The sequence below is a fragment of the Salmo salar genome, chromosome 11, assembly GCF_965601325.2.
Source record: "Salmo salar chromosome 11, fSalSal1, whole genome shotgun sequence".
Classification (NCBI taxonomy): Eukaryota; Metazoa; Chordata; class Actinopteri; order Salmoniformes; family Salmonidae; genus Salmo; species Salmo salar.
The window spans coordinates 78,150,229-78,168,271 of NC_138301.1; the positions used below are offsets into that span (position 1 = coordinate 78,150,229).

The 18,043-nt window shown below is 43.1% G+C and overlaps 1 protein-coding gene across 1 annotated transcript in view; it reads right to left on the reverse strand.

The window, feature by feature from the left end:
• LOC106562885 (DENN domain-containing protein 1A) overlaps window positions 1-17,566 on the reverse strand; it is a 273,596-nt gene extending 256,030 nt beyond the window's left edge. Inside the window, exons 1-2 of the mRNA XM_082958057.1 lie at window positions 17,428-17,566; window positions 7,857-7,921 (exon numbers count right to left, since the gene is read on the reverse strand). Coding sequence (XP_082814183.1) covers window positions 7,857-7,921; window positions 17,428-17,444 — 82 coding nt within the window. The 5' untranslated portion in view covers window positions 17,445-17,566. The remainder of the gene's footprint in view (window positions 1-7,856; window positions 7,922-17,427) is intronic.
• Window positions 17,567-18,043: the final 477 nt, after the last annotated feature.

The following is an 18,043-nucleotide window of genomic DNA, read 5'->3' on the forward strand; positions in this document are numbered from 1 at the left end:
GGTAGAATGTTTCTTTTGATTCTGCATTTATCAAAGTCCCATCAGGTAGCCTGATTTCAGATGTGTCCATGTAAACAGGATTATTAGGGAAATCATTCTTGCAAAGCATGTAAACACTTTAATCTAACTATTACAGGAGTCTTCAACCTTTTGTTATCCCAGGAAACCCCCTCCAGACCTGCCAACCTGGAATAATTTTTATGAGTATCACTTCAGCGTGGCAGCAGCACCCACGGCCCCGTGGACCCCATGGCAGCGTGATTGCGACACCCACACTGCTCAAATGATAGGCAAATGCTCCTTTTTTTTGCCAAATAATGATGTTGGCAGAAGACTGCCTCAGTAGAAATGCTAGGATATAGACCGTTATGGGTTCTTGATAATTAGCTGCTCTTCAGTAGCTAACTAGAAATACATTTACATGTACAATCAGGGCTCCCCCTAGAATTTTCTGACAAGGTGGTGCCGATGTAGACCCTAAGCTTGGGTAGAGGGGAATTCCGGAGGGGGTCAGTCAACTCCCCCCTCAGGAAGTTGGAGCATTTAGCATTTTTGAAAAACCTGTGCCATTTCCTGAAGCCTAGTCTTAAATGATATCAAACATTGTAGCCAACATAGAAGTTTTGTGTTTGATCGTAAATGAAATTGAGGTGGTCTCAATGACACTTTCATATTTTTCAAGGTTAAATTTGGGGGTAATGATAATTCTAATTAATAGGTGTCTTTATGTAGATAGTCTAGTGAAAATGTAAACAGGCTTCTTCTTAATTTTGTTTGGGGAGAAAATTCAAAATAATTCAATTACTGGATGCAATGTAGTAGTCTATCTTACTGTAGGCTATTTGGAATATCAAAAAACTGATCGAGGCCTATATGATCTTGTTTCAGGTCTCCATCCCTGACCTAATCCATCAAGTTAGGTCTGACTATTAGGCTAAAGATTAGCAGGCCTTACTTAACTTTCTGTGAAGGATGGTATTAGCAGAACAGCTCTCTCTGCCATGTCTGTTTCAATCCATGCCGCGACATACACTGAACTTCCGCAACACTGCACATGTTTCCTTGCTCGTCAATGCGCTTGCGCCTACTACCATTGCGAGGATCAAAGTGTTTACTAAACGATGTAGCTAACTATAGTCATTGTAATGACACCTTGGCTATGGAGCTAACTACAAAATAAGTGTTTATGTGTATGACTAGAGCTGTTGTGGTGACCGCATTACCGCCACACCGGTGGTCACGAGTCATGAAGGCAGTCAAATTACACATGACCATTGAGTCATGGTAATTAGGCTACTCCAAGCTCTGCTGCTGCTGATGGTCATTAGTAGCCTACCAAACTTGCTAACTGCCTGATACTCAGCACTCCATTGTCCCTCTAATCACTCTGACATCAATGCAAATGTGTTTCGGAAATCTAATCAAACACTTCATGAGAGCGCATGAGCTCATGTTGCACAACATTTCTATAGGCTATGCAATTGTGTGAGAAAACAGAGTGATGGCCACTAATAAGAGGAGGATCCATCAGCTTTCTATAGGCTAGGTCTACTGTATTTATTTCTCAACTTTCCTAATATTAATCACATTGCTTATATTTACAACAGGAGTATAGCCTACCTGGCTGGCATGAAAATAAACCACGGGGAAAAGCGTCCTCCATTTGCTATTTTAAGTGCATAGATTACATGTTTTTTTTCCCGCTGCCCCTGTTTTGATACAGGTGCATGATAATGGTCCATTATGAATCAAAACAAATGTCACATATATAGTATTTAGTACATGTAAAGACAAGATTAAAATCAATAATAGTCTGATGGGTGACAATAATAGCCTATCACTTGTGAATGATGCCCAGCATAAGAAACAATGTATTTTTTTTGCAACTTGTTCGAATCATAGTCGCACACCTCAAGCCTAGCCTAGCCCATAGGCCTATATGTTTTAACAAGGTTTGTATCACAACTAAAGTGGCCAAATAACTTCTTAAAATTAAGCACATGAATCCGCTTTACAAGGGGTGTAGAGCCTAATTGGCATATATAAGCAGCACGTGAGTTTCAAGTTTGGGGACGTTAATTTTCACCATAAAAATGCACCTTAATAATAAAAGCATAAATATTCATAATTGCATTTACGGTCACTTTTGATAATGGTGTTTTCCGCTAATGGAACATCTGCGCTTATAGCCTACTGCCATGTGCGCATTGCTGTTTTTATTGTGTGAAGAAATTGCTTAGCAGTTTATCAACATTTTAAGCTAAACATTCTGATCTGTTGCGTCAGCCACATAGCATAAAAAAAGGTTTGTATTAATTTAGGATCTATCACATCCCACAACTGTCCCAGACTATGTTTGGAATATTTATTTCTCGCACAGAATAGAATGGATTAACTTTTGTACTGTGGGGGATAGTAGATTGACATAGGCTAGTGCTTTTGCTATTCGTTAGGACTACTCATCTTATTGGCTGACAAAAAATATATCTTCAATATGCACCTTGGAATTGGCTAAATACGCGTGCAGTTGTGTCCCCGATGTGTCTGTCTTCACTTGTAGCCTGTGAGAAAGACCCGATCACGTGGAGAGCCACGTGAGTGATAGACGCTTCGGATTGCGCAGCACACAGGGAGAAGGGCACAACGCAGCACTCCGGGACGCAAAAGGCATGGATTTTTTTAGGTGCATTACAGCCACAAAGGGGATGCTGCTGAGAAATTCTAAGCTTGTAAAATTCTGAATGAGAGACTAATGAAGTGTGTACAGCCTGCACAAAAAACAAAGCAAAGCTCATGCCTTTCAAGCAACTTTTTAGAAATCATCTTTAGTCGTATCATGTAGCTTTAAAATTTATGAAAAATCAAAACATATATCCCAACGTTTGTAGAACAACTAAAGTTACATTATTAACACTAAATTAAGCATATAGGTGTACCTATTTCTTCGTTAACCGCTCAACACAAAATATCCGCATGTGCGCACTCCCTCAAATTGTTTGGAGAAAAGATTTATATTTTATTCAGCTTTGTTCAATTGTATTCTTCATACCATAAAATAATATAATGCCACAGAATTATAAGCAAATCTTGTCTACTAAATTAACTAGTGTAGCCCACAGCAATATCAGGACCCATCTGTCACGAATGTCGTATAAATAATTGGACCAAGGCGCAGTGTGAGTAGAATATTTTAATGATAGTGAATCTTCCAAAACAACAAAGATATAATGATCGTGAAAATACGTAGCGCACATAGGCACTCAAACAAAACAATATCCCACATCGCAAACACTAACTATGATCTCCAATTAGCGGTAACGATTATCAGCTGCCTCCAATTGGGAACCATACATAGAAACACAATACCTAGAAACCCCCCCCCCCCCCCCCCCCCGTCAAGCTATGACCTAAAACAAAAGAGAGAACCCTGAGGGCTCTCTATGGTCAGGACGTGGCAGTACCCCACCCCCCCACCCCCCCAAAGGTGCGGACTCCGACCGTAAAACCTGAAACTAGATGGGGAGGGTTAGGGTGGGCAACTAGCGTCGGTGGCGGCTCCGGTGCGGGACGTAGCAGCCGCTCAGACCGCGGATCCGGCCATGGAGCGGGACTGGACACCGTGCCAGGACTGAGCATCGGCGCAGAGGAAGGCTCCGGCCATGGAGCGGGACTGGACGCCGTGCCTGGACTGGGCACCGGCGCAGAGGAAGGCTCCGGCCATGGAGTGGGACTGGACGTCATGCCTGGACTGAGCACCGGCGCAGAGGAAGGCTCCGGACCGTGGACCGTCACTGGAGGCTCTGAACTGTGAAACGTCACTGGAATCTCTGGACTGTGAACCGTCGCTGGAGGTTCCGGGCTATAGACCGTTGTTGGAGACTCCAGACTGTACACACGCACTGGTGGAGGAGTGCGGGGAGCCGGCACAGGACGTACCGGGCTGGGAAGGCGCACTCGAGGCCTGGTGCGTGGAGCCGGCACAGGTTGCACCGGACTGATGACACGCTCCTCAGGGCGGTTGCGGGGAGCCGACACAGGACGTACCGGGCAGGGAAGGCGCACTAGAGGCCTGGCGTGTGGAGCCAGCACAGGTTGCACCGGACTGATGACACGCTCCTCAAAACGCCTGCGCTGCAGCATACTCCTAGCCAACACCTCTCTTCGATATCCCTCCTCAAACTACTCCATCGACTCCCAGACGGTCTCTGGCTCTCTCCTCGTCTCGGCCGACCGCTCCTTGTGACCCTCCCCAAAATAAATCTTGGGGTTGCCCTTGGGTTGTTTGTGGCCGCAGACCCCGGCGTCGTCGCTGTCTTCCTTTACTCCTCGGCGACTCCCGCCAAGGAAGGGTCTCACATCCACCTAGTATCTCTTCCCCTGACCAACTCTCCTTTACCTCCTGGGCACGCTACTTGGTCCTGTTTTAGTGGGATATTCTGTCACGACCGTCGTATAAATAATTGGACCAAGGCGCAACGTGAGTAGAGTTCCACATTTTAATGATAGTGAATCTTACAAAACAACAAAGATATAACGATCGTGAAAAGGCACTCAAACAAAACAATATCCCACATCGCAGGTGGGAAAAAGGAAACACTAAGTATGATCCCCAATTAGAGGTAACGATTATCAGCTGCCTCCAATTAGGAACCATACACACACACCAACATAGAAACACAATACCTAGAAAATCCCCCAGTCACGCCCTGACTTAAAACACCATAGAGAACCCTGAGGGTCTTGGCGTGACACTATCATTAGGACAACTCAGAGTATCCTATTCTGTTCTTCTGAAATAGACTACATTTTCTTCATATCATGCTTCTTTAGACCTGTCTAAAATAAATAATGGATTTATTGTGTAGGTGTAGGCTATATTACTTGGATTTATTAGACTTTTTAAAATGTCTTGTATGCTATGTGTGGAAGCCAGGAGATGATAAATGTGTTTATGTTAATTAACAGTCAATTACCGTGAGACTGACAGTTAATTGCTTGACAATCACCGGCTGACAAAATTTCGTGACAGCCCTATGTATGACTAACAAATACAATTTTGGAAAATGTATTTGGTAAACAGTTCCTTTTCCACAACCCTTTTTCCTCACACATCAGTGGTATCAATGGACGAAGTGGAGAGCCGCCATCTAGCTCGAGGGAGGAAAATAATATCACGACTACGGGTGCGGGCTCCAACTTCAGACGGTTGAGGCAAAAACCACAATGAACCAACTAGAAGACTATTTTTGCGTATTTTAGGGTTGTTTTGCATAAAATGCACACAGGTTGGCAGGTCTGCCCCTCCCAGGCAAACCAGGGACCCCCATCATATTTTTTTTTTTACGTCTTGTCTTATCTCGTGAATGATAATGGCAAGAAGTGATTATTTTAAAATGAATAGATTTGGTCGATAGTTTCTTCATTATTTTGACCTCCTACATTATAATTGGAAGAGGAAGAGCAAACTCTAACATAGCCTATCTAACAAATTGGATGCAGTCTATCACAGTGCCATCTGTTTTGTCACCAAAGCCCCATATACTACCCACCATTGCGACCTGCATGCTCTTGTTGGCTGGCCCTCGCTTCATACTCGTCGCCGGACCCACTGGCTCCAGGTCACCTACAAGTCTCTGCTAGGTAAAGCCCCGCCTTATCTCAGCTCACTGGTCACCATAGCAGCACCCACCCGTAGCACGCGCTCCAGCAGGTATATCTCACTAGTCACCCCCAAAGCCAATTCCTAATTTGGCCGCCTTTCCTTCCAGTTCTCTGCTGCTAATGACTGGAACAAACTGCAAAAATCACTGAAGCTGGAGACTCATATTTCCCTCACTAGCTTTAAGCACCAGCTGTCAGAGCAGCTCACAGATCACTGCACCTGTACATAGCCCATCTGTAAATAGCCCATCCAACTACCTCATCCCCATACTGTATTTATTTATTGATCTTGCTCCTTTGCACCACAGTATCTCTACTTACACATTCATCTTATGCACATGAATCACTCCAGTGTTTAATTGGTATATTGTAATAATTTCGCCACCATGGCCTATTTATTGCCTTACCTCCATTATCTTACCTCATTTGCACACACTGTATATAGACTTTCTCTACTGTATTATTGACTGTATGAAAGTTTATTCCATGTGTAAATCCGTGTTGTTGTATGTGTCAAACTGCTTTGCTTTATTCTTGGCCAGGTCGCAGTTGTAAATGAGAACTTGTTCTCAACTAGCCTACCTGGTTAAATAAAGGTGCATTTTTATTTAAACATTTTTAAGAGCAGCTGTTTAAAGAAAGTTTAGCAAAAATCAATGTCCATGTCAAGAAAGCTCACCAGCAGCCAGCGGCACTTGCCACACTGGTAGCCTATTCACAGGTGCTTTTTCAAAGCCTATGTCAGATACTCCAGTGACTGTAATTGGCTCAAGTGAGTGTAATTTTCTCAATATTAGGAGTTGAGAAATTAAATCATTAGAGCGATGTTCTCCTCTATTCTCTTGTTGTTGCTAGCGATATTTATAAAAGTAAAATGTAATTAAAAATGTTTTTTAAAAATGAGGCCCCGGTTGAATACCCCTGAACTATTATATAATCTGACTGTCCACAATAATCATATTATTGTTGATTATTGCGTGCATGTAACCATACTCAATGCTGTGTTGACAGAATTCGAGACAAGACTCTGAAATAGATAAGGCTGCCATATTCCAAAGGGAGACCCGACTGTAAGACCATCTATCATATTACTTGAGTCAGTGGGCGAAAGGGCTCCCCTGACAGAGTGCTACCCAGGATGGGCAGCGTGTGTGCGTACGCTAACAAAAGCGGGCGCACGGTGTGCTACTGGTTAGATTCACAAGCAATTGTTCAACTACGCTATCCATGGTGCTGAATCTCTGCTAGCCGAGGCCTCTTTATTTAGCAGAGAATCTGATAATCCCTGTGACATTCACCACAATAAGCGGGTTATCATGGAGTAAAAACAGCCACAACCTTCCCAAATTCCCCAATAACCAGGTGCAAGGGGAGAGAAAAGGGCCAAAAAACTTCCTGACATCTTTCAGTCAAATGCACGCTAAAATTTATGTAATTTTCAATAGAGCTCACATTTTACCAGTCGACCAACAGTGCTTCTTAGGCCTCTGCTACATCAACAAAATAGTGTGGTGCCTGAAAGAACTTTGAGAGTTGATTAAATTGCAACAAATACCACACAAAAACAAAACAGATTAATGTGTATATTTCTCAATTTACAGTGGTATAATCATGTCAGACTTTTCCCCCATTTTTTTATATACTTTTAAATAGCACCTTCAGCTAATCTCTTGCAATTTTCTCAGGAAAGAAAATTGGTAGATTCTCAGGAAAATAGTAAACCCTACACAACAACAGTGCAAAATACCATAATCCTCTCAATACTTAGAAAGGTATTTACAGCCAAACATCTCATTTTATGAAGAGTATGAGAAGGCCGGGGAGGCAATAATACACAGTTTCAGAACCAAACAGTACAGAAACACACATGGTGCAATGTCAAATCTGTTTAGACACTAAAGTGATGGTCTGTTTGGACAAAGCTGATTTTTTTTTCCACTGTCGCAAACACAATGTCACACTAAGAGGTTGATAGTTAATTCAATGACATCTTTGGGCCATATTTTCTATTATGCCACAAATCCTGCTTGCATTTGGATTTATGAATGGATAGCATTTACTGTATATGGCCTTCAAATCAAATTTAACCAAAACTCTGGCATTGATGTTCAACATCAATACATTATAGAACGTTGGGTCCATGAGTAAATGATGACTAAATAACTGACATTATGTTACTAGCAGGGGGGACTTACCAGAGCCAGCGGTTCCAGGGTGGGTCACTTCCAGGTACACCTCAAAGGTGGCCTCTGGGTTGTCCCTGAAACAGAGGTCAAAGGTCAGCCTCTCATAGAACTGCACATAAAACGTGTTTCACTGCAATCAAACCTAAATGCTCTTCAGTGACAATTGCTTGTTGCAGACGCCACAACAAACTTACCTTTGATAAGATTTGATACAATTTCCAAACTGCTACAGGCAGTGTGTGTGTGTGGGTGAAAAGTAATGAATAGAAATGTTATCAAATGTTTGCTCGATAATCTAACAACCACAAAACACAGCCTGCCTGGTTGCATATATGATCATTCAGCAGTGTTCTTACATCTTTCTCTGAATACTACAATGGTAAGGCAATTATATCATAGGCCAATTACTGTCAGCTTCCAGGGTATTCATTTTCTTCCCCTCCACATTTTAATAGTAGCCATAACCCAGCAAAATACAAAAAAGGTTTGGCATACCTCTCATTCACATGGTGTGGACATAGTACCCTGTAAAAGTGGCACAATTGTGACATAATCTTCTTCCTTCACTGTGAAAGTTAAGGGAAGTTGTTTGTTGGACACAAATTGAACATATAGTACAGTAGGCCTACAGGACAAATAACAGGGGGAACTAGCCTAGGAATAAGTGTACTTTCAGTGATATAATATTTCATAAGAGGCCATAAAATGGTGTTCTGACAAGCACAGTAAATCTGAAAAACCACAAACTCATTGTTTTTTTTACATAAGACGCTGATATCTTTGACAGAAAAAAGGGCATCTGTTGTAAAACGAGTGGGACACTTTGCAAAAAAAAAAAGGGGGACACTTTGCATTTCCGTCTTCTGTAACCTCTTTCAACATCTATCCAACATGTTAGCCCAACACATTAGCCTGATACATTTATGGGTTTGGAGAAGGTAGTCGCACTTCGCTTCGCTCCACAGGTAATATTACATTACAACGGTTTGATTTGTTTGATCTGAGCAATTTTTTCTTAGCTAGCTACATAGCCGTCTTTGTATCAAAGATAATTGTGTAGTTTAGAGTAATTATCGAGGTTAGCTAGCCAGCCAGCTGTTTTCGTCCTCCTAACTTAGTCAACACTGCTAGCTAGCCAACTAGCCAACTTCTACCGACTAGCAGCACTGTAGAAACTATTACATTACAACGGAACGACTTGATTAGTGTAGTGCTAGCTAGCTACATAGCTGTCTTTGCTGTCTTTGTATCTAAGATAATTGTGTAGTTTAGAGTAATTATCGAGGTTAGCTAGCCAGCCGCGACGCGACGCCGTTGTCCAGACTCAAGACTTAGTCAACACACCTAGTCATCATCAAACCCACTCCTAGCTAGCCAACCTTTACTGACTAGCAGCACTGTAGAAACTAATACATTACAATGGAACGATTTGACTAGTGCAGTGTTAGTTGACTTTGTCTTAGTTTGATAATTGTGTAGTTTGGAGTAATTATGGAGGTTAGCTAGCCAGCTATTTTCGTCCCCCGCGATGAAAATAGGTTACCTAGCCAGCTACACATTCAAACAAAGTCAACAACGCAGCCACTGCTAGCTAGCCTACTTCACCAGCCAGCAGTACTGTATCATCTTCGTAGTCAATAAAATTTTTGCAACGTAAGCTTAACTTTCTGAACATTCGAGAAGTGTAGTCCACTTGTCATTCCAATCTCCTTTGCATTAGCGTAGCCTCTTCTGTAGCCTGTCAACTATGTGTCTGTCTATCCCTGTCCTCTCCCCTCTGCACAGGCCACACAAACACTTCACACCGCGTGGCCGCTGCCACTCTAACCTGGTGGTCCCAGCACGCACGACCCACGTGGAGTTCCAGGTCTCCGGCAGCTACTGGAACTGCCAGTCTGCGGCCAACAAGGCAGAGTTCATCTCAAACTATGCTACCCTCCAGCACCTCGACTTCTTGGCACTGACGGAAACATGGATTACCACAGATAACACTGCTACTCCTACTGTTCTCTCCTCGTCTGCCCACGTGTTCTCGCATATACCCCGAGAGCATCTGGCCAGCGGGGTGGTGGCACTGGAATCCTCATCTCTCCCAAGTGGACATTCTCTCTTTCTCCCCTGACCCATCTGTCTATCTCCTCATTTGAATTCCATGCTGTCACAGTTACCAGCCCTTTCAAGCTTAACATCCTTATCATTTATCGCCCTCCAGGTTCCCTTGGAGAGTTCATCAATGAGCTTGACGTCTTGATAAGTTCCTTTCCTGAGGATGGCTCACCTCTCACAGTTCTGGGTGACTTTAACCTCCCCACATCTACCTTTGACTCATTCCTCTCTGCCTCCTTCTTTCCACTCCTCTCCTCTTTTGACCTCATCCTCTCACCTTCCCCCCCCTACTCACAAGGCAGGCAATACACTTGACCTCATCTTTACTAGATGCTGTTCGTCCACTAATCTCATTGCAACTCCCCTCCAAGTCTCCGACCACTACCTTGTATCCTTTTCCCTCTCGCTCTCATCCAACACTTCTCACTCTGCCCCTACTCGGATGGTATTGCGCTGTCCCAACCTTCGCTCTCTCTCTCCCGCTACTCTCTCCTCGTCCATCCTGTCATCTCTTCCCTCTGCTCAAACCTTCTCCAACCTATCCCCTGATTCTGCCTCCTCAACCCTCCTCTCCTCCCTTTCTGCATCCTTTGATTCTCTATGTCCCCTATCCTCCAGGCCGGCTCGGTCCTCCCCTCCTGCTCCGTGGCTCGACGACTCATTGCGAGCTCACAGAACAGGACTCCGGGCAGCCGAGCGGAAATGGAGGAAAACTCGCCTCCCTGCGGACCCGGCGTCCTTTCACTCCCTCCTCTCTACATTTTCCTCTTCTGTCTCTGCTGCTAAAGCCACTTTCTACCACTCTAAATTCCAAGCATCTGCCTCTAACCCTAGGAAGCTCTTTGCCACCTTCTCCTCCCTCCTGAATCCTCCTCCCTCTCTGCGGATGACTTCGTCAACCATTTTGAAAAGAAGGTTGACGACATCCGATCCTCGTTTGCTAAGTCAAACGACACCGCTGGTCCTGCTCACACTGCCCTACCCTGTGCTTTGACCTCTTTCTCCCCTCTCTCTCCAGATGAAATCTCGCGTCTTGTGACGGCCGGCCGCCCAACAACCTGCCCACTTGACCCTATCCCTTCCTCTCTTCTCCAGACCATTTCCGGAGACCTTCTCCCTTACCTCACCTCGCTCATCAACTCATCCTTGACCGCTGGCTACGTCCCTTCCGTCTTCAAGAGAGCGAGAGTTGCACCCCTTCTGAAAAAACCTAGACTCGATCCCTCCGAAGTCAACAACTACAGACCAGTATCCCTTCTTTCTTTTCTCTCCAAAACTCTTGAACGTGCCGTCCTTGGCCAGCTCTCCTGCTATCTCTCTCAGAATGACCTTCTCGATCCAAATCAGTCAGGTTTCAAGGCTGGTCATTCAACTGAGACTGCTCTTCTCTGTGTCATGGAGGCTCTCCGCACTGCTAAAGCAAACTCTCTCTCCTCTGCTCTCATCCTCCTAGACCTATCTGCTGCCTTTGATACGGTGAACCATAAGATCCTCCTCTCCACCCTCTCCGAGTTGGGCATCTCCGGCGCGGCCCACGCTTGGATTGCGTCCTACCTGACAGGTCGCTCCTACCAGGTGGCGTGGCGAGAATCTGTCTCCGCACCACGTGCTCTCACCACTGGTGTCCCCCAGGGCTCTGTTCTAGGCCGTCTCCTATTCTCGCTATACACCAAGTCACTTGGCTCTGTCATATCCTCACATGGTCTCTCCTATCATTGCTATGCAGACGACACACAATTAATCTTCTCCTTTCCCCCTTCTGATAACCAGGTGGCGAATCGCATCTCTGCATGTCTGGCAGACATATCAGTGTGGATGACGGATCACCACCTCAAGCTGAACCTCGGCAAGACGGAGCTGCTCTTCCTCCCGGGGAAGGACTGCCCGTTCCATGATCTCACCATCACGGTTGACAACTCCATTGTGTCCTCCTCCCAGAGTGCTAAGAACCTTGGCGTGACTCTGGACAACACCCTGTCATTCTCTACTAACATCAAGGCGGTGACCCAATCCTGTAGGTTCATGCTCTACAACATTCGCAGAGTACGACCCTGCCTCACACAGGAAGCGGCACAGGTCCTAATCCAGGCACTTGTCATCTCCCGTCTGGATTACTGCAACTCGCTGTTGGCTGGGCTCCCTGCCTGTGCCATTAAACCCCTACAACTCATCCAGAACGCCGCAGCCCGTCTGGTGTTCAACCTTCCCAAGTTCTCTCACGTCACCCCGTTCCTCCGCTCTCTCCACTGGCTTCCTGTTGAAGCTCGCATCTGCTACAAGACCATGGTGCTTGCCTACGGAGCTGTGAGGGGAACGGCACCTCCGTACCTTCAGGCTCTGATCAGGCCCTACACCCAAACAAGGGCACTGCGTTCATCCACCTCTGGCCTGCTCGCCTCCCTACCTCTGAGGAAGCACAGTTCCCGCTCAGCCCAGTCAAAACTGTTCGCTGCTCTGGCACCCCAATGGTGGAACAAGCTCCCTCACGACGCCAGGACAGCGGAGTCAATCACCACCTTCCGGAGACACCTGAAACCCCACCTCTTTAAGGAATACCTAGGATAGGATAAAGTAATCCTTCTAACCCCCCCCCCCCCTTAAAAGATTTAGATGCACTATTGTAAAGTGGTTGTTCCACTGGATATCATAAGGTGAATCCACCAATTTCTAAGCCGCTCTGGATAAAAGCGTCTGCTAAATGACTTAAATGTAAAATGTAAATGAAATCCTCAAGATGTTTCCTAATTACACAAAAATGACAAATGTTAATATCATATTCACAGGACACATGACACACGATACACATTTGTGTACACGAAGCCAAAACCATATTTTCAGTTTGCGTTTGGTAAACTGGGACAGAAGGTTAGATGAAATGGTACACCATTATTCTAGTCCTAATTGTACCCCAATGACAATACAAATCACACTGTTATTATATTATCATCTTGAAGTTTTCAGAAATCTATCATGTGTAGGTTTAATATGTTGGATAGATGGTTACAGAAGACAGAAATGCAAAAAGTGTCCCACTTTTTCTGAATTTACCCTAGGGCAATTTTACGGCTACGGAATTATGTTTTGACTCAGTTTTCTTTCACTTTAAATGTATGCCAAACAAAAAACATTCATTTAAAAGTTTAAGAAACCACACAACTATATGTACAAGGACTACTTTTAACAATTTCTGCTGAAAATTTTACAAAAAATAATTTAGTAGAAGAACTGTGCAGATACAAAGTTGGTAATGGAATTACAGTTAAACCTCGTCTTTTTATTGCAACCATGTTTTCAAAAAACTAATATTAATATATTAACCTGTTTAGGATAGGGGGCAGTATTGACACGGCTGGATAAAAAACGTACCCGATTTAATCTGGTTACCACTCCTACCCAGTAACTAGAATATGCATATACTTATTACACATGGATAGAAAACACCCTAAAATTTCTAAAACTGTTTCAATGGTGTCTGTGAGTATAACAGAACTCATTTGGCAGGCAAAAACCTGACAAGGTTTCAGGCAGGAAGTGGCCTGTCTGACAAGGTGTCGTTCTTCTTGTCTCTGTTTATTGAAGAGTGAGGATCTTAGCTGTCCCGTGACACTTCCTACGGCTGCCATAGGGTCTCAGAAGGCGGTAAAAAGCTGAATCGTGGCTTTGCAGGCTCTGGCTGAAAAAAAGTAGCGCGTTTGGGTAGTGGCTGGTTACAGTACTGTGAGACTCAGGCTCGTGCCCGCGTCGACCGAAAGCTTTGTTTACTTTCCTCTGTTTAGCTAAATGGACATTCCCGGTCGGAATATTATCGCTTTTTTACGAGAAAAATTGCATAAAAATGGATTTTAAACAGCGGTTGACATGCTTCGAAGTACGGTAATGGAATATTTAGATTTTTTTTGTCACGAATTGCGCCATGCGCACGACCCTTATTTACCCTTTCAGATAGTGTCTGGAACGCACGAACAAAACGCCGCAATTTGGATATAACGATGGATTATTTTGGACCAAACCAACATTTGTTATTGAAGTAGCAGTCCTGGGAGTGCATTCTGACGAAGACAACAAAAGGTAATCAAACTTTTAAAATAGTAAATCTGATATTGGTGAGTGCTAAACTTGCCGGGTGTCTAAATAGCTAGCCCTGTGATGCCGGGCTATGTACTTAGAATATTGCAAAATGTGCTTTCACCAAAAAGCTATTTTAAAATCGGACATATCGAGTGCATAGAGGAGTTCTGTATCTATAATTCTTAAAATAATTGTTATGCTTTTTGTGAACGTTTATCGTGAGTAATTTAGTAAATTGTTAGCAAATTCCTCCGGAAGTTTGCGGGGGGTATGCTAGTTCTGAACGTCACATGCTAATGTAAAAAGCTGTTTTTTGATATAAATATGAACTTGATTGAACAAAACATGCATGTATTGTATAACATAATGTCCTAGGTGTGTCATCTGATGAAGATCATCAAAGGTTAGTGCTGCATTTAGCTGTCTTCTGGGTTTTTGTGACGTTATATGCTAGCTTGAAAAATGGGTGTCTGATTATTTCTGGCTTGTACTCTGCTGACATAATCTAATGTTTTGCTTTCGCTGTAAAGCCTTTTTGAAATCGGACAGTGTGGTTAGATAAAGGAGAGTCTTGTCTTTAAAATGCTGTGAAATAGTCATATGTTTGAAAAATTGAAGTTTTTGTATTTTTGAGGAATTTGTAATTCGCGGCACGCCTATCATTGGATATTGGAGCAGGTGTTCCGCTAGCGGAACGTCTAGATGTAAGAGGTTAAAGATATTGTCTGAATGCTAATTTCACCAATAAGAAAATGATTGACAAGGAACAAGGAACGAACCCCAACAGCTGCAAAATGAGCAGTGTAAACTCTGTGGATTTGAAAAGTAAAAGTGCTCCTAAGTAGAATGGATCCCCCTTTTACTGCAACACAATGTACAGGAAATTGTGTACGGTGCAATATCTATGTCCAATATGAAAAACATACTGCATTTTAAGCGGATTGGACACTTAAGGGACGGAAAATGAGCAGCAATGCTACTATGGGTGTAAACTCTGGGGATTTGTAAATTAGATGTGCTCCAGAGTAGAACTTGACCACCCTTTTACTGAGACACAGGGAATTGTGTACGATGCAATAAGTATGTCCAACAGGAAAAACGTAATGAATATCATGCAATACGAATGGGTTAAATAACAATGGGATTTAAATGTGTTTTCTAATGTTGATTATTATACTAATATTATTAATATTGTAATCACTATTATTAGTAACACTAACAGTAGCATTATAATGTTTTGTTATTATTGTTTTTACCATAACTCTGTGAACAATATTGTCAATGCTATAATATTATTCATGCTATTAAGGCTATTAACTATTTTTCTTTTTCATATTGTTAAACAGAATTCTAAGTCTGCTAACGTTTCCTAATAAAATTTTACGAATTTCGACCATTTGTATTATTTCTTTACCATCTTCATTGCAAGATTTCTTGAAGGGAAATTGCAGAGGTCATGGCCTTATTCTTGCTAATCCTTGCTGGCATCTCGGAGGTCCACAAATAGACTACATTCTGTATCAGAAGCACAATGTAATACTACCCATATCCATTTAAGTGATAATGGCCGAGAAGCCGTTGTTTGGAGGATATATTTGTCTAGGGCAGGCAAACCGTGCCAATATATCCTCCAAACACCGGCTTTGAGGGCATTATCACTTTTATACAATGGGTTACCAAACTTTATATTGATGAATTTATTCATACTATTTCATCCTTCAACAAGATATAGTCCTGACACAAAACTACAGTTGCTACCCAAGCCAGCTGGTCGTTCATTCTATGGTTCAGTTGCTAGAGATGCGACCCAGTCCTTTAGTCTTTTTGATCTGTATCTATGGACGCGACCCAGTCATTCGTTCTAAATGTCCCATTGCCATACTGGCTGGCAACATTCTAATCCCCTGCTTGCTAGCTAGACAACTACGGCTAATTTACAGTCATGTCAAAAAGTGCAGCCAGAATAACAGCAAAGTAGATGTTTAAAGTTGTTTTCTAGTGAGATTTATTTGGATACATCCATAACAATGAGCTAATGAGGCACGATTTTGCCTGACACAGAAAATGTGCTCACTCGTCAGGACAGTGTTGTTCAGAGGAGCTAGCCAACAACACAGCTAACATAATCACTTCAAACTGAAGCTGGAAAGACCGCAAACTAGCTTCACTTAGTTTCGTTATACCCTCATTCAATTGACATTTCTTTGTATATATCCATAAAAATGATGCCAGCTGATTCATGATTTCAACTCTGTCCATCTGGTCCAGACAAATTCATTACTATGGGACAGCTGGAGATAGAATTTGAATATTGAAAGAATGTTGCAAATTTTGGAGAGACAGACAGCAATGTTTATACAATCTCCACTGTTGAAAAACGAAATGTTAGTCTAAAAGAAATGGTAGATAATCTTTAGCTGCTTTTTATAGTGGAGATCAAGTTTATAAATTCCTTGGCTGCGCTGATGAGACAGTGGAAGGCACAGTCAGTTGGAACAGAGTAAATAGGCATTTTAAAGTCATAGATTTAGCCAATAACGCACGAGGGGGTGTGGTATAGGGCCAATATGCCACAGCTAAGGGCTCAGAATGCCTGGACACAGCCCTTAGCCGTGGTATATTGACCATATACATTCTGGTATATTGACCACATACCACAATCCCGAGGTGGTTTATTGCTATTATGAACTGGTTACCAACGTAACTAGAGCAGTAAAAATAAATGTTTTGTCATACTCCTGGTATATGGTCTGATATACCACAGCTGTCAGCCAATCAACATTCAGGGCTCGAACCACCCAGTTTATAATGTGGAATAGACACCAGCTGGAATGCGGTTTTAACCAATCAGCATTCAGGATTAGACCCATCCCTTAATTCAGTAATTAACAACAAGCAATACAATGTGGCAATAGTAGCTAGCAACATTGTTATAATCGTGTAGGTAGACTTGCAACACTCTATCAATACGCAATGGGCATGTTAATAACACATTCTGATACATTACACTCATTCCATCCACAGAATGTTTGGCCTGTAGGTATATGTGATGTGAAACCGGGTACCTAATCTAGACCAACCCTGTCCGTCTCCAATGTTTACATGCTCTTCCATACATAGATATTCGTGGGCTAGACAGCAAGACGTAGGCTATGGAAAAACACAGACGTCACATGTGTGTATCCATAGCTGTGTTCTCTGCATACAGTAGTTTGTGAAATTCCCTAATTGATAAGTAAATATTACTATTTTGCAGTAAATCCTCGGTGGTAAGGTACACAAGTCATTCTGCCTGTCGCAACAAGTCAGGGCCTTGCACTGCTGATCCTCCCTCTTTAGTCGTGCGAACAATGTAGCCTATTTGCATTTGGGAAGCAAGGAAAGGCAAAACATAAATAACTCTTACTTGATACGGGACCCCATCTTTAATTCTCACAGTGTCCAAGTCTAGTGTCGTTAATATGCGGCGTTGACCCGTTTTTCGAGGGCTATTTTTCTGACAGCTCGTCAGATAGTCCTGGGTACGCCATGGTCTCCACGCGCGTATCACGCTAATACCGCAGATTGAACTGTAGGACTTGTAGTTCTGTAAGAGCAAAACATGTACGCCATACAACTCCGCTCTGCCTCACTATCAACTGCATGTACCACAAAGCCAATCTTCGGCTACGTTTGAGTCGCATGATGCGGAGGAGAGGAACGTTTTAATTGAGTCTGTGCTATCTAGAATCCTCGAGACGTCCCTACCCTATTGAAGTTTAAATGTAAAATGGTTAAGGTTAAAGTTAGGGTTAGCCTACATGCTGACGTGTCCGTCTGGTCAGCATATAAGAGTAGGGTTAGGGTTTAGGGTAGCAACGTACCAATAAACCCGAACAGCACTGACCGTTTTAATTGCCAGAGTAGAATTAAACGGTGCTAACTAAAAAACTATAAACCAGGTTTCCTTTTTGTGCGAGTAGTCATACCTTATAAAAAAATCACTACAGCTGTGACGAAAACAGGACGTTTTGGGCATGCCA